Raw genomic sequence first — 27,606 nt, 5'->3', positions numbered from 1 at the left:
TTTTAGTGTCTAGCCTAGTGCCAAAATCAGCTTTACAAGCAAAACAGTTGGAGATTCAATGTCACCAAAAATGACAATATATCTCTATGTTTGTGTCTATTCAGCTCATTCACTAATCACACATTTGATGTGAAAATTAAACATTAAAGCGACTATCAGGGCTCTAGGCACGTGCCGTAATCTTGTGAATTAATGTATACTATAAATAGCGGCACAATTAATTGTTATTTAGTTCAAAGTGTAGTGGCTTTACAAATTTGTCTTTTGCTTTGATCGTTAGCAATGGAATAGGGAATAACAGCTTTGACGATATAGAGGATTATGAAATATGTTGAAATATGTGATCTGGCTCTGAGGCTTTCTGTTATTAAGTTAATTTAACCATATTCTGGTACAAATACGTTACGTTTTAAGACATTTATCACACAAAATCAGTTTTGTTCTTTTTCACAGTAAGAAGCAGGAGTTTACAGTTTTCTTTATTGTATTTAGATTTCCTTGGTCACCATCAAATTATTATTTCATTCCCTTATTCCATAATGTAGTAAACTATAAACTATAATTATTTTTGCAGTTAATACAGCTTTGGAGATGGCAATCCTTTTTTTTTCATTGTAATAATCTATTGGGTGAACTACAGCTCTACAGCATCATTCTTCTGAACAAAACCAAATTATCTAATCGTTCTCTGCATGTGATACTACTGCACTTTCCATTTCTCCAACTTACTGTACTTACCGGTCTGCTCACGCCCACATTCAGTCACTCAGAGCCCAGACTAATTGATTTGTCACTCGGTGATGAGACTGATGTCTTATTCTTTTCAGGGATATGTGGTGACTAATTCACTAAAGGCAGAGGCAGATGGTGGTAGTTTAATGTCGTTGGTCTATTTTAGTTTGGTAAGAGACAGCAGAGAGCGAGAGCTAAGGTGGCAGAGGGAGTGAGCGTGAGCAATGGAGAAGAAACAGATAATACATAAGAGGTGGTGCTGGATAAAATGGGAATAAGATGGGCGGATATAGAAAGAATGTATCAGACAGTTATCAGCTGGCACTTTGCCTCTTTTTATGTAGTGTCATTTATTGGCTAGGGTGGCTCTAGGGCCTGCTTTACAACTCGGTCAATGGAGTAGCAGGTAACACACAAACACAATGCCACATGTGCCAAAAACAGAACTGCATGTTGTGTACATTAGCAGTGGGTGTACTGTGAATGTGAATGTGAATGTGTGCCTGGCCAAAAGGTTCAGAGACTGACAAGGAAGTGAGATACAAAAGTCCAAGTTTAGTTTAACCTGTTGATGAATAACAGGTGCATTTTTAACAGGTGAGCTAGATTGTCTTGGATGACTTTGATGACGTATTTAAGGAACATTATTTCTTAAATATGAACGAAGGCAGTTGCCATCCTCAGTTTCAAAGGGCTGGATGGCTGCAACCACAGAGGATGATGCACCTTCTTTTGCTACTGTGACAGAGCTGGGTAAGTCCCGAACAAAGATGTGAAAAATGAAGTAGACCCACAGGCTCCGACAACAGAGGGAGACATGATCGTGCATGATGAGAATGAGTCATGGGCGGCAGTTGATACACTATTGTCAGTGGCATTTGTTTGGCAAGCATTCTGACAAATGAGTTGGCAGTGCCAAGTGTTTTAGCACTCTGTGTGCCTTGCCTCGCCGCTTCGATGATTTTAGAAAAGATATGTATTGACTATCTTTCAAAAAGTCTGAGGATAAATGAGGATTGCAGTACATACTGAAGCAATTACATGAGGCAATAAAGGATGAACATATGGGGAAGCTCGCAAAAGTGATGTAGTAGCATCAGGTCATAATACTTGTCCTTAATTGTTGCAATGACTATGGTGTCTTCAAACTATTTGATTCCCTACCATATTCATCTGATTTGGCAATATCTGTCTCCCATCTGTCCTTAAGCCCTGACAAGCATTTAGTTGGATCTATTAAGGGATTTTGAGGCTGAGGCACTGTAGCATCACTGGTAGAAATGTGTAGATGTTAAAGGAGAGTAATGTGTTGAAAGCTAACTGATAATTTAATACATACGTCCTCATATAGTAAGCTTAGAACGTTTCACACAGCCCGCAGTGTATTCATTTTTGTAGGATACAACTGTCCAACTGTGTTTTGTTACTGTCACATCTTTTTCTTAACATGTTTGTCTACAATATATTGCCAGTATATTTGTGTTTATAGATGCTTTGTGTGTGTTTGTAGTGTAGTGCCTTTGTACAACTTCACAAAGAGTGTGTTTATATATATATATGTGTGTGTGTGTGTGTGTGTGTGTGTGTGTGTGTGTGTGTGTGTGTGTGTGTGTGTGTGTGTGTGTGTGTGTGTGTGTGTGTGTGTGTGTGTGTGTGTGTTTGTTTGTGTTTGCGCCAGGTGGAACCAGTTGGACCTCGCTATTGTGCTTCTGTCAGTGATGGGAATCACCCTGGAGGAGATCGAGATCAGTGCGGCCCTGCCCATCAACCCCACTATCATCAGGATCATGAGAGTACTGAGGATAGCAAGAGGTACAGCATATATACCACACGTGTGTGAAATATGGCCCCCCCCACACACACACACACACACACACACTCACTCACTCACTCACTCACTCACTCACTCACTCACTCACTCACTCACTCACTCACTCACAAGTCCTATCCAGCCACACTTCCTGTAAATCATTTAAGTGCAATTGAACATTGATTTAGTCTTGGTGTGTTAAAATCTCAGTTAGCTGTAGCATAGCAGCTAATAGGCTGCTTTCTTGTGTATAAATGTGTGTGTGTGTGTGTGTGTGTGTGTGTGTGTGTGTGTGTGTGTGTGTGTGTGTGTGTGTGTGTGTGTGTGTGTGTGTGTGTGTGTGTGTGTGTTACACAGGCTGTAAATAAAAAACTGACCTTTCCACAGTTAAATGTTTCCCATTTAGCCTGTAATTGAACCTGAGGGATTTCCCTCTAAATGGCCACACTTAAAATCTCTCTCCCACACACACACACACAAACAGTGCTGAAGCTGCTGAAGATGGCGACAGGAATGAGAGCCCTGCTGGATACGGTGGTCCAAGCCCTGCCTCAGGTACAGTCTACACACACACACACACACACACACACACACGCATGTTACAAACTGTCTTCCCTCTTTCTCTCACCAAGAGAGTGGTGGGTCAGTCTCAGTCAATAGCCAGAATAGCCCCCCCCCCCCCCCCTCTCTCCTTCTCTTTCTCTGTTGGCCTGTAGGCAACTCAAATAGATGACTCATTCATGCCACAGACTGGTAGACTGCCATACACACACAGGCTTTTTCTTGTTTTCACTTTCAGTACCATGGAGAGTACACGTACTCCCACTGCGACCACAGTGTGCTCGAAAAAAAAGGGGCTTCTTAAAACCAGTCTGCAGTTCATTTGGTGGTGAGGTGTCCACAGAGTCGATCAGTTTCTAGGCCGTCCCAGAATCAAAATCCTTCCAGTGCACTGAAATTGCAATGCTCTAGAAAATTCCCAGAAAGCATTTTTGCTCGCAATTCTTACTGACTGGTCGTAGTGTCTGTTTGCTTTGTAGCATAATGTTATGGGTAAGAAATAAAATAGGAAACAACAGAACGAATGTATCTTGTGGTGTTTGTGTGTGGTTTTCATGTGCGGCCTCCAAATCTTCATCAGTGTCCCAATGTTTGTTGATCAATTAATAATTCCTTTTTTATTTGATTAATATTAAATAATGTTTGTCTTAAGCGCTGTTCACTGAACGCTGATGTCTTGCTTTGAGCTTGAATTTGAGCTTTGTCATTCTAATTATTATACTTGTAAAAACCTAAAGCAATAGTTTGACTTTTTTGAAACAGCTAGCCGAACAAAATGTGCCCTCTGGTGCTTCTAAAAGTCACTACATAACAGGTTTATATCTCATTTGTTGAATCTGCACAAAACCTATGTAGAAAAACTAAGCTAAGCTAACTGGCTGCTTCCTCCAGCTAAATATTTTACCTACAGACGTGAGATAAGTATTGATCTTCTCATCAAAGTGTCAGCAAGAAAGCGAATGAAAGGTTAGGTGAAAAGACAGTGTACAGGTGTACAGTCTAATGTATGGACATGCAGGGAGACAGTCACACACGTGCACACAGTAGGAACCATTCACCATCAGAAGTACGATGAAGCAAACAAAGGAAAACAGGTGGTGAGAGGAAAGGAGAGCAGGCAGAGGTGAGGGAGAGCAGATTCCTTGTCTTGCTTTTCTATTGATCCCCCTCTCATTAACACTTAGCCCTTTGCTATATCCCAAGGGCACCAGGGGAGGTAATTAAAACTCAGGCTAATTTAACATTTCCAGGAGGTCTCTCTCTTTATGGGTGTGTGTGCATATTTAGGTACTGAAAGGGTGAGAGTGAAAGCGTTACACCTGGCGAGAGATTAATCTGAGGTGATATTACGCTATATTCCACTGTGAAAATGAAATGGCAGGCTGCCAACATTTCTTTATTACATCACATTGGATGTTGAAGACAGTATCGACATTTCAACTAAGGCTTTATACAGCCCAACAAAGGAGCAGGCAAATGCACTGATATTGGTTTGAGAAGGCAAGAAATATGAATGATGTCATCATGGCACACAGGGACCGACGCCTGCTAGAATGGTAATTTATGAGATTTGACATGATGTGAATGCAAGAAGTTTATATATTTAATCGGCCGTGACGGGACACAGAGATGTAATGAGGGATCCATACATTTAGACTAAATGGGTGAGTTAGCTTAATAGCTCATTGGCATGTTAAGAGAAATGCGTTTTCACGGCTTGTCTTCACAAACACGCAGTAAGACAAAGTAATTTTACCCATAAGCGTCCTCCATTATCCTCTCCTCCCCAACTAATGTGAAATGGCTGCAACTCACCATTCCCTCACACTAATAGCTTATATCATGTTGGTACTAAAGTCGAGCCAGTTGTTTTATGTCTTCTGTGGGAATGGCTGAGAAACTGAATAGCCGAAGGCAGATGTGGACCCCACAGGGAATGTGCTTGGGAAGGCGTCAGAGCTGTGTCCTGTGAAACTATGTATATTTAGCTTTAAAATGTAAAATAATGAAACAAAGTTTGTGGACATTTTTGCAAAAACTAACGTTTATTTTCATCCTGTATAGTGAAAGTTATTATTTTACATCTTCAGCTCATGTTTATTTTATCCTGTATATGGTTATTATGATATATCCGCAGCTCTTATTTATTCTCATCCCGTGTAGTGTAACCTATTATTATATACATTTGCATTTGTTTATTTTCATCCTGTAAAGCATCAATTTGTATTTATATACGTATCTGCATAGAATACACCATTAAATCCTTCCCAGTAAAACTGTGCATTCATCCTCATCTTGGATCCCACATAGACTCGGGCCATTATGAAGCACAGATTGTTATGTACACCATGCAGGATAGCACCAACTTGGAGATGTACTTGAGGCAAATCCAAGAACAGTCACATTTAGAATGATTACAGCGCTCCAAATGAGAGGTTGTATGGTAATTCACGCTATTACTTTCAGTCCAAAGGGACTCACCGGACTGTGCTCCATGTAATGGGGCATATTTGTCTCCATCAAAAGTAAACTTTCATATTTCGATTTTAGATGCCGCTAAACATTTCTGTTGTTATATGCATGCAGATATTAGGTTATTTTTCAGCACCACCTGCAGCTCTTTGATTAAGTGTAGAATTGACCAGGTGAATCTATCAGGCAATTTCTGGAAGTAAAAAAAAAGAAGAAAATATTTTAAACCTTGAGTTTAAGATAATTGAATTGATGCTAATTCTATATTTTGCTTGAAATGCATTACTCTAATGTCTCATTCTAGTTCAATTTAATGTAATCTAAATTCAGTCACTTTCGTTTGACTTGGCTCTTATTTGCTCCTATTTCCTGCAACTATCTCAACATATTTAGTTTAATAAACTTTATTGGCAATGCAGCCTATGTGCAATCCCTTTAGAATAAGCTTTGTCCTAGCCGTAATGTTGATGCATTATTCCTAGACCAAACGCTACAAAGTAAACATCAGATTTAGAATATCTTTCCCCTGAAGAACAGGTGGAGGGATCTAAACCTCTCTGTAGAACTCATGGAGTATAATTATAGCAACTATTTGTCGGTGCATTTCCTCATTCCCGGTGGAACAGTGTCGTTAGCAGAGTGTTAAAGACAGTGAATAGGAGACTGGGTTTTGTATCCCTGTAATGGGATTAGATTTTGCTCTGAGAGTTTACTGTGCAACATTATTATCACCATTAAGTAGCGGTAACAGAAGGCTGTTTTGTGGTGGAACTGAGCCAAGTCCCAAACCCCCAAACTCAAAAAATCACAACCTCATCAGGGGTTCAGTTGTATCAAAGTCTCAGAGGAAATTGTGCCATGGTTTGTAGAGCTAAGCAGGGTATGGGGGCAACAAGCTAGAAACAATCTATTGCACATTTTAATGCTCAACCTTTCCACCCGGTCCTGCTTCCTGGTGTGTTCAATAACTGTGTTTAACAATATGCCCTTGAGTAGCAATTTAAAAGGGGGTTGAATTACATTCAGGCAAGCAAGCCTACAGCTGATGTATCTCAGGTCCCATTAGCAATGACTTTTTGTTGTCTACTGCTGTTCACTAATAAAGAACTTGCAGTCTTGTGCATTTGATATTGAGTATATAATTTAACCAGAGCTTAAAACCCAACCATAATACTGTTGAGGTTGCACTTTTTCATTGCAGATGTTAGAATGTTTTTTTTTAAATATGTGCATGGTAAGATGTTCTTGTGTGTGTGTGTGTGTGTGTGTGTGTGTGTGTGTGTGTGTGTGTGTGTGTGTGTGTGTGTGTGTGTGTGTGTGTGTGTGTGTGTGTGTGTGTGTGTGTGTGTGTGTGTGTGTGTGTGTGTGTGTTTTGCAGGTGGGTAACCTGGGCCTGCTTTTCATGCTGCTGTTTTTCATCTACGCCGCCTTAGGAGTAGAGCTATTCGGAGAACTTGGTGAGTGCTCATGACAGCCAGTCCAATGCTACAAAGGATTATGTCAAACAAAACCTCTTCATTTTTCTCTACATGTGAACTTTAAATGTAAAGTAGGTTAAGCAATTATACAGTTTACCACAAATCCATATATTTAATCTGTGATATTCGGTAATTATTTACAAACAAGTCATCTAAAGACTCAAGAGACTTTGGGTATATAGACAATGTAATGGGATGAATGTAAATAAAAGTGGTATGTTAAGCCATAGCTGTCTTTCTGTGGGCTTTGTAAAAGGGAAATTATCTGCACAAGATTCCCTAAATTAACTCTCGAATTTTGGACGGATTTTCCTTTCACACTGTTGAGAAACAGGTGTTTTCTGGTATGTACCAAAATATAAATTTTTCTACATGTGGTAATGAACATAAACTCATCCACGTTGGATTATTCCTTTCACGAGTATATGGTAATGTTTGCATGAAAGGATTATGCTCTATTTGAAGAGCACATTGTCCATACTTCATCACTATTTTAAAATAAGTCAATGTGCATATGTCAATGTCTGTCCCAGTATTAAAAATAGAATTGTGTCTTCCAGTTATGGTGCACTCATTTTGATAAACTCAACTTGTGTATATAAAAGCAAGAGGACTTGTATTAACTTTATTATGAAAATCTTATTTCCTCTCCATCCTTTATTCCTTTTCATCAGTTCTCTCCCCTGCAGTCAGACAGCCATTAGAGAATCAACCCACTCTCCAATATTCTGATACATAAGTACCGTCCAAAAATATCCACATTGAAGTTGGAAGATATTTCCTCTGAACTGTCACATTCCCCTTGTGTGCTGCAGCTGCAGCCCGTGGCAACATTGCTTCCTATTGGAGCTTGGCAGGAAAAGGATTAGTGGCAAATGCAAGTGTCGCTTTTTTGATTCTTGAGACCATTCCAGAGATTATCTTGGGATATAAGCTCAAAGACAAATAGAGTGTTTGGTCACGTTGCTACCGATTTGATAACAGGCTGTGTCTACACTGAGTTTGCTTGTTTGGACAGTCATCCAGGCAGCTTAGTGACGGAAATGGCGCATGCCTCTGCAGTTTTGGGGAGCAATGAAATGTTTAAGTGTTGAGTGTTCAAACTCACAAGTCTCTTCTTCTTCTTCTCTTGTTGTCCCTGCCCCCTTCCTGTTGCATTTTCTCTTTATCCTCTCACGTCTTCCTTATCTGTGACCTGATAACGTCTTCTCTTCCTCCATCCATCTCACTCTCATCCTCAGTTTGCAATGAAGACTACCCATGTGAGGGTATGAGTCGTCACGCTACCTTTGAGAACTTTGGCATGGCCTTCCTAACCCTGTTTCAAGTCTCCACGGGCGACAACTGGAATGGCATCATGAAGGTACAAAGTTACTTATAATATAATTTAATATTTGTGTTTTTGAAAGGAGGAAAAACTGAAACACAGAACTAGAGAAATCAGTGAAGAGGTGGTCTGAGAAATACAAGAGAAAAAAAACTCCTCTATATCTCTCATCCACCCTAACTTCCACTCTTGTGATACTCTGATGAATAGAAAATGTGCTTGCTCAGCACAGGGAGCACAGATTTTCTTACTGATAGGCAGGGGAGTGACTGTGCCTCATTACACACACACACACACACACAAAATACCAATTTACCCTGTACACACATCTACTCCCACCAGCAGCTATCACCACTCCTCCGCACACCAAGGGCTGTGAGGGGAAAAGAGATTATGCTGGTGCGCGTCGTCAGGCGCGGACCATTAAACACACACTGGATACAGGGAGTGTGGATGGTAACGGGCCATGAAGCAAACCAGCGGGCCACAGATGCAACCTCTCAGAGTAAATCTCTGTCATCTCTTTGCTGTCAAATTACTACCTGGGCTGTGAGACAGGTAGACCTACTTTGGTTTAGTAAGAAGCAGGTGAGGCAGAGTGGTAATCAGTCGTGCAATGACGATAGGGAAGAGTGGAAATCATGAGGGAGAGGAAGGTAGGTTAAAAGAAAGGAGGCACCACAGAACTGTAATAAGAGGGAATACAAGAGGATGGAAAAGGGGTTAAAAGAACTGACAAGTTATTAAGATTTATTTTCTCTAGAGAGTAAACTACAGGGGGAAATGGAGATTAGCAAGAATAAAGACCAAAATGATGTACAGAAATAAGATGGAAAAGGAGTGACGGCAGAAAAGGGAAATGTGTGTGAAGGAGCAAAGTGTGTAAATGCCATGCCAAATTAAATAGAAAAGACCAGCTTCAGCTCAGAGGGCTAAAATTGTTATGTGTGGTCACAGCCTGGGTGAGATATGTGTACTTCCTCCAGAAAACACTTGTCACTTTGGTTCTGCTCTGACTGAACTCCGCTGAGCGCATGTTAACCAGAGTGGAAAACCACTAGAATAATAGAGGGGAAAAAAGCCTCCTGTTGTTTTGAATAGAGGCAAAACAATTAAGTGTATAATGATTATACACGTTGTCATGAATGCAAAGAGCCTTGTTAACAAGAGCTAGATGCATTCCATTACCTAAAACATTTTCAATATGAATACCAATTTTCATTGCGTAGCGGCGTGGCTGAGCTATCAGCATTCGAAAATTACATTTAGATCTTGACTTTTCTCCTTCTCTGCATTTTTGTATCAGTAGTCAAGATAAGGATTTTTTGTTGTTGCTTAAACAATGTTAAATGTAAGTAATTCTAAGTTGTTGCAGGGCTGCTGTATTAAATTTGTTTAAAAATAGTTTTGTTCACTTCCGTTATCTTAACAGAGCTTTATCCAGAAACCTTTGTACTCCTTTTAGCTTGTCTGTTTTGACTCTTGGACCGTCCCCTGTTACATGGCCATTCTCCGTCTGCTGACCCAGCACTATCCTGACCTTTTTCCTCATCTTCTTCCTTTATGACACCAGGACACATTGCGGGAGTGCCCACCGGACAACGCCGGTGATGTGGACTATGCCTGCAACCCTAGCCTTCAGTTTATCTCGCCCATGTACTTTGTCTCCTTCGTGCTCACCGCCCAGTTCGTGCTCATCAATGTGGTGGTGGCCGTGCTGATGAAGCACCTGGACGACTCCAACAAGGAGGCCCAAGAGGAGGCGGAGATGGATGCAGAAATTGAGCTGGAGCTGGCCCAGGGCACCCTCTGTTGCATGGGCGCCCCCGGCTGCGGGGGTGGGAGGGTGGATAAAGGACTGGTTGCTGCTGGACCTGGAGGCACAGCAGGGGGACATGACAGAGGATATGGAGAGAGAGGAGAAGGAGTGAGGAGGATGCTTCATTCAGCAGGCAGTGCACACTCGGGAGCGTACAACTCCCGTGACTCCAGCCGAACCCTGTACTCACCAGCACAAGTGAGTGTGTATATTTCTGTGTGTGTGTGTGTGTGTGTGTGTGTGTGTGTGTGAGAGAGTGTGATAAGGTGTTAGTATTCTTATGTTTGTTAACTGATTTCGTATATGTGTGGGTCTGCAAATAGGGATGCGTCAAGCCGATTACAATATATAGTAAGGAGTTATGGAAAGCGCAATGCAATCCTGATATCTTAATGCGTGCAAACAGATTCAGTTCTGTTTCTCTGTCTGGCTGCCTGTCAGTTTGCTTCTCTTAACATAGTATCAATAAATTAGTTCATGCAGAGAAAATTACATATTTCGTTCACAAACTGGAGGAATACAAAAAGGGTAAACAATATGGCAGTAATTTCTGTACAGTGTTTGAATGGTGCTGACATGGGAGAGTGGGAATCATTGTTCTGTTTCCTATTGTGAAATTAACTGACAGCCACATTGCGTGATTACACTCCGTCATTTAACTAATCTCTTTGTATAATTTGTTTGAACTTTTGTTCATTTTCTTTTACACATTTTGTGAGAAGGAAGGGGCAAGGAAGGTTAAACATTTACACAAAGTGAGGGAATAAAAAGAGGGAAAGAGACACTAAGCTGCGCCTTAATTGCAACATACAAGCGCAGTTGTGTTAAGAAATCAATTATTATGAATGCGAAAACATTAGGCTGGAAATAAAGGCATTTCCGAAATTACAAGTAAACTACTTGAGTGATATTCGGCAGATAAAAGTCAAGGCTAGGCCGTATATTTCAATTCTAAGTATGTTTTTGTTTGTGTTTCGCTGCAGTCATAGCAAGGAAAGATGAACAACTTTAACGGCTTTCTCAATGGAGTTTACATTTAAGCTTTACCAACATGTCAGTGCTCACATTGAGACTACAAGAGTTTGAAGACACACATGCGCCGGTTACATTTGTGAGATGATCATTTCACATCAGCGTGTGAGAGTAGATGGTTTCTCGTTTCTACTCGCAGTCTGACAGCAGAGCTGCCCTTTATGAAATTGCCAATGATAGTCTGAGATATCCGTGCGGAAACACACATAAAGATGACTCATCGGCTGCCACAAAGAGCTTCTCACCTTTGTAGAGCTAAAGTTGGCTGCATTGAGTCATTTTTAGCTCAGTGTGACAAAGACACTTAATGCAGAACAGGGAGAACACACTGGCATCATCCTCCCCCTCTCTCTCGATCTCATTCTCAGTCTCTCAAGTGATGCAATAAGGGATCTGGCAGACCAATGCAATTTACTCAGAGCACAGGTCCTAGGGTTGGTGTGTGTGTGTGTGTGTGACATTTTCTCCTATGGTGCTTTAAAATTTCGTGAATCTCCACATATCGTCATAATGTTATCAGTAGCTACGCCAACAAATACAAATCATTTTCCTGGGGACGCTATATTTAGAAACATAAATATTCTATACTATACTTTCGCCATTCAAACTGTAAAATGTATGTGTGTATACTCAAAGAGTGCAGATAGATTGAATGAGTCTTGATGATATATGGAGAATTCAAGAGCTCCAGAAAGATGGCAGCTACAACTAGTATATTCTATAATGTGCCATAATACACACTGAAAAAGTCATTTTCGACTCTATGGTGAAACACTGGCAATATATTGCACAGGGACTAGAGGCGACACTGTAGGAAGTCGACACACGGGGAGAGAGGAAGGGAATAAGAGAGGAGAGATAATAGCTGAGCCAGTGACAGTTAGATAGACGCAGTAATTAATTTCAGCTCTCTCTCTCTCTCTCTCTCAACTTCCATTCCCAGGAGACGGGCCCCATTGTTGCCCACTAATACAGTTATTAATGGAAGCCACCACAGTCAATCAAACGTTGTTTTTTTTATATATATCAAGTTCTCCACCTACGAAGAATGGTTTATCTTGGGACTGTCTCTTTGAGAGAGAAAAATGTTGTTGTTTTTACAAATACGTGTATTAAAAGAGCTGGATATGGCAGAGTCAGCCTTACTGCCGATTTGTCTTTGTGCCAAAATGCGGCACTAAAACTGGTTTATGAAAACACTGTTTCATAAACCAGCATGATTTAGGTATATTTATAGTGAAGGCGTACAGTAACCTATCTCTTGAATCCTTAAGCCCCCTCATTTTCAAAACACGAGCCGTGAGTGATTGTAATATAACAGTTTGAGTCAGAAATGTGTGTTTGCATAAGATATCTAAGTATAGTCCGATGAGCGTTGTTGTAGAAATATGTCATGAAAATAGGCTTGTGTGGGGATTGAAGAGGAGTGACCTTGTTTCACAGTACCCTTTTGGATATATCTGCTGATATAATACAGTTATTCTGGCTGTTATGAATGTGCTACAGTCAGGCACAATGCATCTAATTCATTGTGAAACACATGTGACCTCCCAAGAAACACAGAAATCATTTTTAAAGTAGTTTCCTTTTTTTTCCTGCCAGATTGGTTTTCCCAGAAACCAATCTGGCAGATGAGATTCAAGCAAGGAAGGATAATTTAAGTCACATAAAAAGCCCTGACTGATTCAGTCTAAATTGCTTTAAACCTAATAATACCCTGAGCACAAAGCAAATGCTTAAATCTTAAATTGTTTCAACAAGGTATTGAACAGCCTAATTGAGGTGATATATCATCAGCACCGCTCTCAGTGCTCAAGGCTTTGATAGTAAAATGATGTGTTACTTGGCTAATGAGGGTTTGGAGTCATATTATTGAGGAGCCTTTTACCAAAAGCGAGCTGTGTTTAGCCCTAAAGGCCAACGAAGTATGAGAGGGTGATTTGTTCTAGTTTATTTGTACATTATCTCCGACACAGAGGTGTTTGAGATGCTTTTCTTTTACTTTTATGGAATCATTTTAGAGATAATGTGAGCTCTACATGGGTTTGGGTGAATATGCACATGTGTGACTGTGTACAAATGTGTGTGAGTACATTAAGTATAAAAGCATACCTGCGTGTGCACACTGACATTTTTATAACCCTCACTATGGTGTATGCATTTCCCTGCGTGTTCTTTGTCCTCGCATGTCCGCATGTGCACATGTTTGCACCTGCGTGCAATACTGGTCTGCTGGCCTGCGTCTCGTGTGTGTGTCTTTGTGTCTGTGTGTGTGTGTTTGTGTGTGTGTGTGTGTATGTGTGTGTGTGTGAATGTGTTCCAGGAGAGCCAATGGCTGGACAGCGTATCTCTTCTGATCAAGGATACACTGGAGGGGGAGATGCTGATGATCGACAACCTCTCCGGTTCTGTCTTCCACCACTATTCTTCTCCTCCACCCATCTGCAGAGATTGCAAGGGCCATCCACAAGAGGTACCGCCATGAATACACATGAATGAATATATATATATATATATATATATATATATATATATATATATATATATACATATACGCAGCACAAGCAAACACACACACTCATACACCTGATGAGGGCAATAGCTCAAGATATTAGATGCATCCTTGTGTTTTAAATTTAGAAGAGAAACAGAACCAAAGGCATCCATATATTTGTCCGACACAACTCTCAACAGTACCATTCATAGATGCATCCATTTTTAACATCACCATTAGCAGCAGGCTCAACCTACTGAGCTTCACTGGACCAATCTGGAGGCCAATATTTGTCCAACATATCGGAATCACTCCTTTAAGTCACACATAATATGTCACCTGTTGTAATAATACTAGTAATACTCCCACCTCAGAATATTAATCTATTTATAACAATACCACTTTAGTATTGGCACATTAGCAACCATGTTGCTAGACATGGACACTTGTATGACCATGTTTATCAATGTTATTTATGAAAATCAGCCCAACAACAAATCTAGGCACATTTCAGGCAAACATTACACTCCCCCTTGAAGAGTGTCACAGGTGAAGCTGCAGTCCTCCTCGCTCGCTGTTGCTGTGACTCTTTGGCTTGACAGCTGCGTTCAGTCAGTGAGAGAGAGAGAGAGAGAGAGAGAGAGAGAGACAGAGACACAGAGAGGACGAAGTATACATAGTGTATTTGAAAAAGGCCATGGTTTAGTTGCTGTGTTCAGTCAGGGCATCTTACCAACAGACATACCAATTCTTGTTTCATTATCTTGTTTTTGAACCAGGTCAGCTTTGAAGCTCTGAAATACATTAATGTAGTCGCAGAAGTGAGGGACCCAAATTGGATGTCATACCCGCAGTTTCTTGTTGTCAAATAAATGTAAATTTTAAGATTTTGCCGACACGGATAATTACAAAGATAAGAAACATTTACAAATCTTGATTTATAAAATGCTTTTAGTCCTTTGCATGAAATTAGGACCAAAAGATAAATTATTCTGAGAAGTCTGGGTCCGTTAGGAGTGATTTCTTGTTTTGAGATGCTTGGTAAACATGGCCCCAGGGGTTGGATGAAAATACTCTTGAGGGACAAGTTAAAATAAATTCACACTGGATGCAAGCACCAAATAGTTATGAACGTAGAAACTAAGAAATAAGAGTGAACGAGAAATAAGACCTTCTTTAGCACACATACCGTATGTATACACATCTACAAAAATATACAGAAAACAGTATAAGCAAACATATAGTATATACACACATGCACACACAATCACACAATCACACACAAGGGGTTTCATTGCCCAGTGTGTTGTGAGGAAAAACACATTTTTGCCTGCATCAACTGTGTTACAAAAACTGACCAAACTATTACTATGCAAAACCAGTGAATAGTAAAACTCAGTAGTCCTGAAACTCTGAACACACTCACACACACACATATACAAGAAAAACACATTCATGCACACACACACATGCACACAACCATGATGTCCGGGAGCGGATTATGTGCATGCACATTGAGGGATGCACACGTGAACATGCATTTGCATGTACTTTCATGGACATAAACAAACACAGGGCTTCATTCATCACACAAAGCAGTTTGAATAGGAAGTGTTGTTGAAGTTCATGCTTTATAAAGCGAGTAAACTACTGTATGCGCTATTGTGATGCAGTATGACAGGGAATTTCAGCCCTTTATTGAACACAAGAAATTTCCATATGTGCAGAAATGTGTATTAATGAGGCCCGTTGCATGCATACACACATGCAACCATTCCTGATATGCATGCCTATATGCACGCACTAACACTGTCCTTGACTTGTGCTTGTATTTTGGGGTATTTTGTAAGCAGGAGATCCTGCATAAAACACACTCATACTATCCTGTGGCAGTGTTCTCCATCAGAATGACAAAGTGCAGCGGGTCAGCTCAGAAGAAGCAATAACTGGGCTCTACACCTCCTCACCTGTCAGTCCTGCTTTCTGCCTGTCTGCAGATGCTGTCAAACCATCAATCTTCCCTCGCTCTTTTACATGCTTCTTCCTCCCATCAGTCCCTCTGCTCCTCTGGCTATCCCTCTATCTATCTCTGATTTACTGTACCTGACCCTGTACTGTTGTCATTCATTTCCCAATGTCCTTTAACCTTCAGACTTGCATATTGTTTGTTTGTATGTGAGAGAGAGAGAGAGCCTGTGTGGGTGTGGGCCATTTTCAGACAGATGAGTCTTTCACTGCTTCTGTACAATGACATTGTGTTTAAGGGGGCAGAAAGGCGCAGCGGGACACCTGGGTGCAGTGTGTGTGACAGTTATTCATCAAGTAACTGCCTAATAAGAGACTGACTACAGTAGAGTCTGCAGGGAACTGTTTATTAGAGTAGTGAAGGCCTTTGACGTTTATTCAGCTGCTTGCATAAACAGGCACTTTTCAAGCAAAATCATTTCTCTGACTCTATTTTAAGAGATTCTGCATCAGAGGTGCAGCATCTCACCATTGAGCATTTGATAGAAAACACAAATGAATATATTGATGCAACTATGACACAAACATTGAAATAGTTCGCGAATCATTTGAATTACCTGTGTAGGATTTCTAGTGAAAAAGCCTGTGGTAGACAGCAATAAGGAGGTGCGCCTGTTTGTTTTTTTACCTGTGTGTTGTAACTTATCATCTGACTGCTGGTGCACTTGTTTTACATGAATTATTGCTTACCATGCCCACACTGGCATGAGTCATGCCATGTGGTCATGAAATTTCAGTCATGCTTATTTCCTTGTTTTATTTCATTGCCTCCCTGCGGGGTGCTGAATGAAACAATGCTTTGCCTCTTCGCTCTCAGGCTGCGGTGGACACTTTCAATTAGTTCTTGCCTGAGTCCCCTTACCTAGGAAGCACATGTGTAGCAAGTCCTCCTGTACCCGTTATGCCTTTTCCGTTGTACCTGGAGGCTCATAAACAGAAAGGAATACAGAGAGACAAGGCTGTAGTTTCCACTACCTGCTGATGAATGTACCAACCGATGACTCACATGGACCTTTTTGAAGCTATTTACAACCCAATTCTGAGAGACGGAGCAAATCAGCAGATATGGTACTGTCACATAGCAGCATTAGGGATAGCCGGTATACTGAGACAAAGCAGGAAAACTGCAAAGCGCGCCTTTAAATTAATGAGTTTCAATACTATGCGTCTGCTTTGCTTCCTTGCCTCATCCCACCGTACCTCTTTTTTTTCTCTCTCTCCCTCTCTCTCTCTCTTCCTCCCTCCTTGTTCAACGGTAATTTACTGCTACATATTGTCTGTGAATCATTCTCTATGATCCTCTTTGTCTTTCTCATACGGGTACGTGTTAATATATATCGCTAACAGGCCTCTCTCCATTGGATTTCACTGGGCCCTTTTTAATAAGTACCCTTCTTAATGCTTCTCTCTGGCTATTTATTGCTCCTTCTGGTTAAAGAAACACTGCTTGAGCTTATTATAGAACCCCCAGAACCCTGAAATTCCACTCCAACTCACTGTTTACTGTATGTTTTGAAATTGTGTTGCCATGGGAAAGGTAGAGAAGTGTGTCAGCCGAGAAGCTTGAGTTCCCAGGAGGCTCATGCAGCGATAATTTAAAACCAATTCAGTAGCCATTATGAGCTGAGTTACCTGATGAAACAAACTTAGCTGGAGCTAATGTTGGAACAAATGAGAGAGAGAGGTAGAAACAATTGATGTAATTGTTGTCACTTCCCAATTATTCTGTGTCTGGTAATGTTGTGTCTTTAGGATTGATGTACATGTGTGAGAGTACGACAAGGACTATGAGACACCGTTACCAAACACACCGCAACATTTTAACGTTCACTTGTGTTTGAAAACATACTCAGGTGGCTATAAGGGCAGAATTATGAGGTTCTGGTGCAGCTACACCACCACTCTTGATGGGAAAAAAAGAGCATCTCTTCACTCCCACTTACATATACATGCGGATACTGCAGGTGTTTACCAAAAAAACATACATGCATACACCGGCTGTAACGCACTGCTTGGATAAATGCCTCTCGCGCTCTCATTCAGCCTCTCTTTTCACATATTTTGTTCAATTAATGATGACAATGCAATGTTGTTACTTCTTGAAATCTCTCACCCTGTTCTCTTTACAGACAGGTGCCACAGCTTTTTGGCCACCTTGAATTGTCAACATTTGGTGAAGCGTATCGAAACGTGGGGGAGGTTTTACTTATCTTGTTTGTGTAGCTCATATCGGCCTAAAAGAGATGCTGTATAAACAAAGGAGTCATGAGAGACCTCTTCAAAACATTGTTGCTGATCCTTTTGAAATGTAATATCTATGTACACAAAGATGTAAGATACTGGTTGTTGTGAACCCTAGAATAAATCATGCAATATATTATGCACTAATAAATTAATTCCAGGAAGTCTGAACTGTTTTGTTGTTCCTATTCACGATCCCTTCCTGTTTTACGACATGAATAACGGAGGTGCGTTTTTGCAGCAGATCAGGATGGCGGAGATAGAGCAGGCATCGCTGAAATCAGAGCAACTGTCAGACAAGTCCTCATCCCCCGCTCTGCCAGATGACCTCAGCCTGGACGAACATACTGCCTACCTGCTGCTGGCGCGAGAGGGCAAGGTGGGTATGAGCAGAGTGGCGAGATGGGAAGATTAGAATATACACTTCTGAGGCTTCTCTTTAATTAAAGCCTTTGCAAAATATGGAGTACAATATGCAGTACTGATATACATATGCCCTTATCCCTATATGACTCATTTTCTGTGAGGCCAAAATGAAAAACAGTGTGAGGAAATTGAAATGTTGTTTTTTTACAAAGATAATAATAGATCTGAGCTTTGATCAGTGGTAATACTGTGCAATTTGCAAAGATGTTCTTGTTTTGCTTCACCCAGTATTTGCTCTATAAGATGCTCAGATAAAAATTCTAATAAAATGATGATCATCATAATAACTATCATATACTGAATAATGAATGTGAGACAGAGAGCTTGGGAGAGAGCAACTGCTTTATTGTCAGCGCCACAGTAATTTAGTTGGGCAGTATACCTGCTTGTCAAATTTACACACAATGTTGAGGCCAATTAAATCTTCATGCTAGTATAACTTTTATTTGTGTAAATAAATAAGCTTTTGAGAAAGAAAAAGCTTCAGTACACAATATAACACCCATTGCAACATAAATTCACAGTGGTTAACTTCTGGTATGCCCACTATTTTGATCAGTAAACCGGCACTATGTCGCAATCCCCCAAGAGGATGAGCACAAACAATGGCAGAAGTTCACAGATAATTTTTTAATACTCATTTCAACACAAAACAAATAGCAATTATAAAATCTGTTTCATGGCTATGCTGTAGGCTCTCTTGTGAATTACAGGTACAAACCTTAGGTTCCAAAGAATCCTTTATCTCTTTCTCTCTGTGTATCAGTGGAAACTATCTTGTCTTTGAAGAATCCACAGTCTCTTCTCATGAATAAAACTAGGCTCTTCCTAGTTGCTGTCCTGGGTGGCTCCCACACCTCCCTCTCCTGCACCCACTCTCCCCCTTTCCGACTTTATCTTTCATGCTTGTCCGTTCTCAGTGCTACCCCTCTGGTAATTGCACACCTTCTCTGCACCTCCCTCTAGCCCCTCTATCTCCATCCCTTATCATCCGTCCTTCCTAGATATCCTCCACTGTAATGGGGCAATGCTCCTTGGGTCTGGATAGCCAGATAAGCCTGCTATCACCAAGCTAGCTGTGAAACACTGCTCATTAGAGAAGGGGGAAAAGGGAAGGGATAGGAAAGGCACAAGGTGAGAAAGGATCTAAGGTTAGGGATTTCATTTGTCTAACACTGTTTGCTATATAAAAGTGTGTGTGTAGGTGTGTGTGTGTGTTGCATTCAGCATGTGTGGCAAGGCTGTTTGAAGTTTGTTTGGGTGTGGTTGGCTGCCCGTTTGAAAGGGGGCTGTTCAGGGGCTAGGACTGAATGACTCAGAGATACAGTAATACACTATTGGAAGCACAAAAGCGTACACACACACACACACGCACAAACACACTTAAATGGTTCTGCAGTCCCTACATGATGGTAATTAAAACGTACGAGGTGAGAGCTTACAAAGCGGAACTCCTGCCTTAATCTACCTCCTGCTTTCCGCTTCCAGCTGTTGCAGCCATCACACAAACTGACACATTCATAACCAAACATTTATTGTTACAATATCTAACATTAACATGACAATACTGGGCTCTTTTAGCTCATAATCGGTCCTCACCCTTTCACTAGCACTTAAATGAAAAGCCCGAGGGATGATGTGAAACAGAGGCCATGTTTGATATCTGCAGGATGCCAGAGGGGCTGTTTTTTGCTGTACTCATTTTCTATCAGGCTTGGTCCAGGAATTGTTACTTAACAAAATATAATGCTAATCCTAAACCTAAATTGTCCATTGCAGAAGAAATAAGAGCTTATGTCTTGCTGTCGTTTTAAGCTTTTTTTTCACACACTCGTCAAATCATTGTTCAGCACATAAATTCTCTCTGTTTTTATTTTGAACCTTTCCCAACATGTTTAATTTATCTTCTATTCAAAATTGAAAAAGAAAAACACTTACTTGATTAACCTATCCTGGAGATTTATTGGAAAAGACTTTCTCTTCAATGTGAGATCATCTGTTCTCTTCCAGGGAAGTTGCAGCAGTGACTCCCGCAGCTCAGAAGAGGCTGGAGGAGGAGGAAGTCATGCAGGAGGCCACCAGACTCGGACTGTGGTGCAGAGCCAGGTGCAGGGGTTGGGCCAGCTCTGCCGGGCCATCAGCACTGGCATTGAGGTGGAGACTGCACTGCAGGAAAAGGAGATGCAAACACACCAACCACATATGTGCTCACCTCACTTTAGCCCTGGTGAGTACAACCAGATAAAGTAAATCCACTGTGCTACTACCAATAGATTAAAATATGTATTTGTACCACTAGTTAATTTTTGATTTCATGTATTGCTGTTTTTGTGACTTACATGCCAAATAAGATGGTGGGTAAAATTGACTGTAGCACAGGAAAGACACAATATGTACTAGAAATAACAGGGTTTTGATAAACAAAAGCCAAGTTGTTGCTTCCAAGATGAAAATCAAAGAGAAAATATTGTAAAATGATATTCACAGAAAGAGGGTTAAAGGAGGAACTATATATGTCCCAGAAATGTACCTCTCAAACTTGAGGAAGTGAGCATACAGAGGGCACTTGAATAGCTTGATATGATTTGCATCACATCTGTGTAGATCTGCAGATGGTGCAAGGTATTAACATACCTTTTTTTTTATTCAGTGGATCTTCATTTTTAAACCAAATGGCATCACAAAGCATATACTCAGACCCACACTTGACATTAAAACATCAACATATTGAAACAGCTGGTCCTTTTACCCAACGCCCTGCAGAGCATCAACTCACGACATCCACCTGCAAGGGTTGTGCTTAGCTTGCTGACTTAGCTATTATTAATATACAATATTTAGATGAAAAAAAATCCTTCTCATTCATGTAAGGGATATTCACAAGAAAGATGTACACAGTCCATGCGTTGACACCAGGATGAAAATGGAAAGAGTGTATTTCCTCCTCAAGGTGGCGTTTCCAGCAGCAGCAATGAGGAAAGAAACAGAGGAGGAGGAGGAGGAGGAGCCAGTGGCATTTCTCCTCTCTTCCATCTGCCTGCAGAGTTCTTCCACCCTGCAGGAGCAGCCATCCCAGCACCTCCCCGCAGTAGGAGCCTACGGTTGTCAAGGGGCCTTAGACTGACCTCCCCAGACTCCTGGGTTTCGCTCCGCTCCCCAGGAGCCCATAGCAAGATGCTCTGTACACAGGTAGGGGGAGAGGAGGAGAGGGGCAAAACACAGATAAATAGGTTATTGGACAGAGATAGTTGTGAGGTTTTACTGCGGAAGAGGCTCAAGCATAGATTGAAGAAGTCATTAGATTGATGTAAACGATGAAGCAAGAAAAGAAGATTATTTTTTATAATTACATTTTTATTATTTATCTGGGTGAGAAATGGCCTGAAGTTTGGTCACTGACAGCAGATGATGAATTATTATGAAAACTGGTTTTTAATCAGCATTTAAATATATAACATAATGTTACACTCTAAATGAAAAAAGAGTTGGATTCATGGGCTTTGTCTTTTTTTTCCTTCTGTCTTCAGTATCCGTCCCACAGTGACTCATCCCTTGCTACAGGCAGCTCTGAGGGCAGCCTCCAGACCACCCTGGAAGAGGGACTGAGCTTCAGCGTCTCTCCACCACAGAACTTGGATTCGCCTTTGCCGACAGCTCCCTTACCACTCGTGTGCCCGCTCCCGTTGCCTGAAGACAGCACTGCCATTTCCTCCCCAGTCCAGACCCTGAGACCAAGGCCGAGCCCCTCATCAGCCCTAACCCTCCAGGCCACCAGGGGCCACCAGCGTAGCCAGAGCAGTGGCCGAGGTAGCACCAGCCCGGGCTACGCCCGTGAAGACTCAATCGACCCTTCAGACGAGGACCTGGGCATAGGTATCGGATCATCAATTGGTGGTTGTGGCTCCAGCCAAGCGGGCAACAGTGAACATTTGTCAGAGACACTGAGCAGCTTGTCACTGACATCGCTGCTGTCGCCCAGCTCCCTGGTGTACCCAGGAGGGGGGGTGAAGAAGTGCAACAGCACAGGCAGCCTGGACCAAGGGGGGATGCTGCTGTCGTCCCGGGGCAGGGAGGGACGCAGGGAGATTCTGGGCTTGGAGCTTATGGACCCCCAAGGCTTCTTGGCCAACCCCTGGACGGGGGTATTAGTTGATACAAGAAGAGGAGAAGGACGAGTTGAAATAGGAGATGGTGAGCAAGGGTTCAAAGGGAAGAGCTCAAGCCAAACAACAGTAGGGCCTTGTCGGAAAAATAGATGAAACCTACTGTTCACTCCTTCTTTGTCTCTCCATTCCTTGGATCTAAACCCATAGCTGTCCCTCTCACTCTCTCTGCTTCCATCAGTGAGAGAGAGGCTCGATGACACATGATGTCCCGTATTCCAAAACCAAACCCTCATCTTGCCCCCTCAACCCCTTTCTATACATTTGTGACAAGCCCATGTCCTATTTTGTGCTACCTAGGGGAGTGGTCTTGGTAATAGACTACTGGTGAGGATGTGGCCTGCAGAGTTAAGGCCGTATACCCTCTTGGAGGCTGTACCTGTAAGGGTAGACATGGAAGGTTTTGCTCACATTGGAAGACCGGGAGACCCATTCATATCAGGGAGTCAAGAGGAGCAAAGACAAAAGAGCTTAAACTTACACAAGAAAGAGTCTTGTTGTTGCTCTATTGTCGTTTCCCTTATCCGGTGTCAGCTTGGGTTAAAAATGCAAAAATAGAAGTACCCAAACTGAAATAGCCCTTCATGCAAACAAAGACTGTTTTCATCCGTTTATGTCTCAGAGGCAGTGCAGCAAGTAAGTGGGAGGAGGCTCATAAAATGGCAGAATATATTAAGGCGGAAGGAAGGCTGGGAAAGGAGAAGGCAGGTCATTTGTTTGGCTGGGAAAGCAGAAAGCGGATCTAATGTCCATCTGTTCTGGCAGACGGAAACAACAAGTCCTATTCACTCTGGCACAGGACCTTCTGCTGAGTTCAGAGTAAAACGCAAGGTGGAGGAGAGGTCAAGAGTGTGTGCTCATAGTCTGTGTGAGAGCACTGCCTCGGGCATCAAAAGGCATGAATTAAATCATTCTCATCACTTCACTATACCTCTGTATTTTTGAAACAGAAGATAGGTATCGACCGATCAAAGCTCTGTGCCTCTGTCAACTTAGTCTTGAGTGGCAGCGAAAAATGAAAAGAAATTGACAGATTGCGGAGGTATAACCGTGCATGGAGTGATTCGTGAAATTGGTTATTTTTCTTTCTATCTCCCAGCATCTCTCACTCTCTCGAACATGAAGAAGATGCGTATGAAAGAGCTAGGTTGGATGGAGCTTTACAAACCCCATCAGAAGAAACAATAATGTGTGCATGGGGCAGCCTTGTGTGCACCAAAAGAAATGGTTCACAGCTACTTAATAAAGTGAGACTTCAAGCACACTCCTTTTGACACCCCTTCCTCTCACCATGCTTAAGGATTTGTGATGAATGGACAAACCCACAAGAGTTGCGCGGGACCTTGACTGCATGATGGAATTGCATTTAACCAAGATTTTTTTATCTATATACAGAACTGTATCAAGATGTCAATGTTGGGTGATAACCATGTGATTTCTATTCCACTATTTTTGTAGAAAAGAGAATAGGCACGTGCAAGTGTTGCCGTTACTTTGTCCCCATTTCATTTAACCCATACGATCTCTTTGACTTGTTGTCTAGGACTTTTTGTCTGCCAGTGGCTTCCAGTTTTATAACATTTTTTAAGGTGTGGACGGTGTATAAAACAACGAAGCAAAAAATTTCAAACTAACATTGTGCGCTGAAGTGATTGTTCTCTCCAGCACATTTCTCTTTGGGAACACCGGTTCCTCATGGATTTTTTTTTTTTTTTCTTTTCAAATGTTGGACTCCCAGGGGACAACCAGAGATGGGAACAGCCATATTCACTCAGCACATGAGGATCATTCTAGCTCACAGACATTCCTGGCTGTACACAGGGAACTATGTTTGCTTTTAGCCTCCTATGCTAAAAAACAAACATGAATAGCGTAAACCATCTCTATGAAAGCTTTAATTGGAGAGTTACACCACAACATATCGATTATGAGCACATTAGTGTGTCTTAAGCATGGTTCTGGGATTGCAATACAGTATGCTTTTTCTTGAAATGACACATTAATGCACTCATCTTTTCTTCACACATACAGTATGTTGTAGCAACCCTTTCTCACACCATAGTTTGACATCAAAAGCTGACACTGTAACAATGAACAAAACTTTGCATCTTTTAATGCAAGCTTATTTTGGCTTCTGCCGCTTGATTAATCACTCCATCCAAGAAGGAGGTGCGCATCTTTAAGCCTGATTTCTAGAGGTAGACTGTTGTATCCCTTGTGTTTTGAACATTACCTTAGTTTTTTTTTTTTTCTCAAAAAGAATGAGGTGATGTGAGAAAAACTGAGGGTTTTACCTTTTTTCTATCATGCAAAATCACTTTGATGACTATGTTTTACCACATGGTGTTGGGTATTAATGAGTGATAGTCAAGACAGTTGTGTGAGTGTATGCTTGTGTGCGTGTGTGTTTATGACTTCAGGTGAAGTGATTGCCTTTTCCTGAAGTGTCCTGTTTGTCAGTGAGGATACCTTAGATTAAAGGTTGAAGAGGGAAAACATGAAGCAACCAAGGGCTGTTTTAGCTTCAAAGATATATCCTCCTATCTTTCTGAGACAAATCCTTGTGTCAACTGAATATGACATCAAAGGTTAAAGCCTGACTACGCAGCAATAAATGTTCTATGTGTATGCCCTGAGTAAATGATGTCAATGTGATTTTTATCTCCTCAGAATACTACAGTATTCATTACTGTCTGGCTTTGCTTCTACTTGTCTGAACTTACCACCAATCAGATAGCACCTCTGCCCTCTCGGAGACCAATCAGTAGAGAGATGGGCTGCAATTGGACACTATGAACAAGTGAGGTTATTGAACTCAGGTCGGGGGGTAAAAACCACTGGTAAATTTTTAAAGATAGCTGTAAAGGTGTGTTCAGACTGAACCCAGAGCAAATTTTCACCTCACTTTATCCGCACAAATTAGACTGCTGGAGTGTTTATATGCTACAAACAGCCAATGCACCCACAGTCCAGATGTTAGCTATAACAACCTAACAATGCACCAGCTGCTTGTGAGCAGAGTCTGCCTTTGTACAGTACGTGACGTGTGTGCTACACCTCTGAATCAGACCAATTTACGAGGATCTAAAGTTTTTTTCTCTTGTTTTCCTCCAGACTCGTTTTTTCCCCTCTTGTCTCTGTACGTTCACAAAGTGGAGTGCAACAGCTCGGGATAAACACACATTCTTTGCTAAAGTTATAACATTTTCACCTGGTGTGGACGCAATTTTGCTTGAATTCACGCTGCCCTGAGCAAACCTATGTCCTTCTCTACAGTGAAATTGTATGCAATCACGCCGCCTCTAAAATTAGCTTTGCCCTCAGTCTGAACACACCTTAAGAGTGTACAATTCACATTTGTACATATCTTTGTATTTTGATCTGCATGTGTGCATTGCTGCCAGTGACCATGATTATACCATTAGTATGCATTTCATAAAATTGTACAAAGTTAAAGGGAATGCCCCATTGTTTTTTGACTGCTGCTATGAAACCACTAAAAAATAATCAGTCCGAGCCACAACAAAAATATATTTCTTCCAACACATTATTCAGATAGTTATAATTATGTTTTAATGACATTTTGGGGTTCAGTCTTTCTCTTAATACCTGTTATTTACATTTAAATTAAAAGTATCTGATATGAGAGAAGGGGGGGAAAAGGGGGGGGAAAGAGGTTGAGTCCAAACAGTCTAGAGCAGGGAAAGGAAAGCCAGTGATAGGACAGGGACAAAAGCAGGACGTGTACAGAGATAATGTAGAAAGCTGGACGGTGTAAAGCCAACAGACAGTGTCAGAGACTGAGGTAGTGCAGAGGCTGCAGGAGCAGGAGACTTCTCCAGACAGCTTGTCATCGGCAGCCTTGCCCAGCAGAGCCGGCAGTGCGAGAGAGCACATTAGGCATGCACGCTGAACTCCGAGGTGTTGTTTACCTCACACCCCCAACCAGCCAGCCATCCACCTCATCTAACCTCTCAAAACCAGCTCTCCCTGCAGGCACCCTGTCCTTCAAATGTCACTGCAGGAGGGTGGAGGTGTGTGTGTGTTGAGCGGTAAGCGTGCATGTGTCTCTGAGACTGTGAGTGCTCTTGATGCGAGCCCAAACAAGTAGGTTTTAGTGAATATGTCATTGCTTCAGTTTTCTGCAAGGTCTAAGAAGTGGCCTGTCATCTCAAATGTTTGATTTGCCTTCTGTCACCTGAAGAAAACAAGTGACCTCTTGCAACATAAAAGGTCAGTTTACTGATTTGGTCGATTTTCTCCCAAGGCAACACACAACGTGCCCGGAGACATCAAGGCCCCTTTTGGTCCACGATCATTTTTTCACCTCACCTGGTTTTGTCTAAACATTTATATATTTATATATAAGATATTAGGTCAAAAGGTAGTCAAGTGAAATACTGTGGTGCCACCCCAAAGTTTTGTCAAACAGTCTGATAAACAAGGTACAAGCAGCTGTGTCTCATTAATGTGTTTGTCTACAGGCTCAAGAGGGAGGAACTGGAAACGTCTGACAGCATCCAACTTGTTTTCACAGAGGTGTTGCTTTTTTCTTCCCGGGGGAAGTACGAAGCTTTTTATTCAAAAGGTGCGTCAATTAGGGGTGTTTAGTGCTCTGTCACCTAATGAGTGTCTTTGATGTGTTTAGAGGTGACCTGCTTTAAGCAGGGAACACGGACCGTGAAACAGTGTTATCAACCTAGTAGCGTTTTCATATAATGCACTTAGAGAGGACAACCTGAAGGGTCAGTGAGTATTATGGGAAACTAATGTTGCTGAGAGATTTTGCTCCATTTTAAAGAGTTGAAAAATGAAGTAAAATGAGTGGTGTTCTATTTTTGAATGCAGTTTTATCTGATTATTATTCAAAGAATGAACGTGTCAACACTTTGGCGCACTGCTCTTGGAGCAACACTTTACCCTCACTCTATCTCTTTCTTCCGTTTTATATAATCACATCAGTCAGCAAAACCTGAACCCACACCTGAGTCTGTCCTGATGCACACATTTACCAAGGTTGTGTGTG

The 27,606-nt window shown here is 41.5% G+C and overlaps 1 protein-coding gene across 1 annotated transcript in view; it reads left to right on the top strand.

Moving 5' to 3' along the window:
* Positions 1-25,183, top strand: part of cacna1ia (calcium voltage-gated channel subunit alpha1 Ia) — a gene marked incomplete at its 5' end in the record, with an annotated part of 102,931 nt that extends 77,748 nt beyond the window's left edge. The window contains 10 exons of the mRNA XM_079177189.1: positions 2,411-2,544; positions 3,027-3,097; positions 6,954-7,032; positions 8,295-8,416; positions 9,954-10,397; positions 13,555-13,704; positions 18,236-18,370; positions 20,428-20,644; positions 21,368-21,606; positions 21,945-25,183. Coding sequence (XP_079033315.1) covers positions 2,411-2,544; positions 3,027-3,097; positions 6,954-7,032; positions 8,295-8,416; positions 9,954-10,397; positions 13,555-13,704; positions 18,236-18,370; positions 20,428-20,644; positions 21,368-21,606; positions 21,945-22,676 — 2,323 coding nt within the window. The 3' untranslated portion in view covers positions 22,677-25,183. The remainder of the gene's footprint in view (positions 1-2,410; positions 2,545-3,026; positions 3,098-6,953; positions 7,033-8,294; positions 8,417-9,953; positions 10,398-13,554; positions 13,705-18,235; positions 18,371-20,427; positions 20,645-21,367; positions 21,607-21,944) is intronic.
* Positions 25,184-27,606: the final 2,423 nt, after the last annotated feature.

Source organism: Pholis gunnellus (genome assembly GCF_910591455.1).
Source record: "Pholis gunnellus genome assembly, chromosome: 17".
In the NCBI taxonomy this organism is placed as follows: domain Eukaryota; kingdom Metazoa; phylum Chordata; class Actinopteri; order Perciformes; family Pholidae; genus Pholis; species Pholis gunnellus.
The sequence above is the reverse complement of the archived record's forward strand: the minus strand, read 5'-3'. Positions and strand labels throughout refer to the sequence as shown.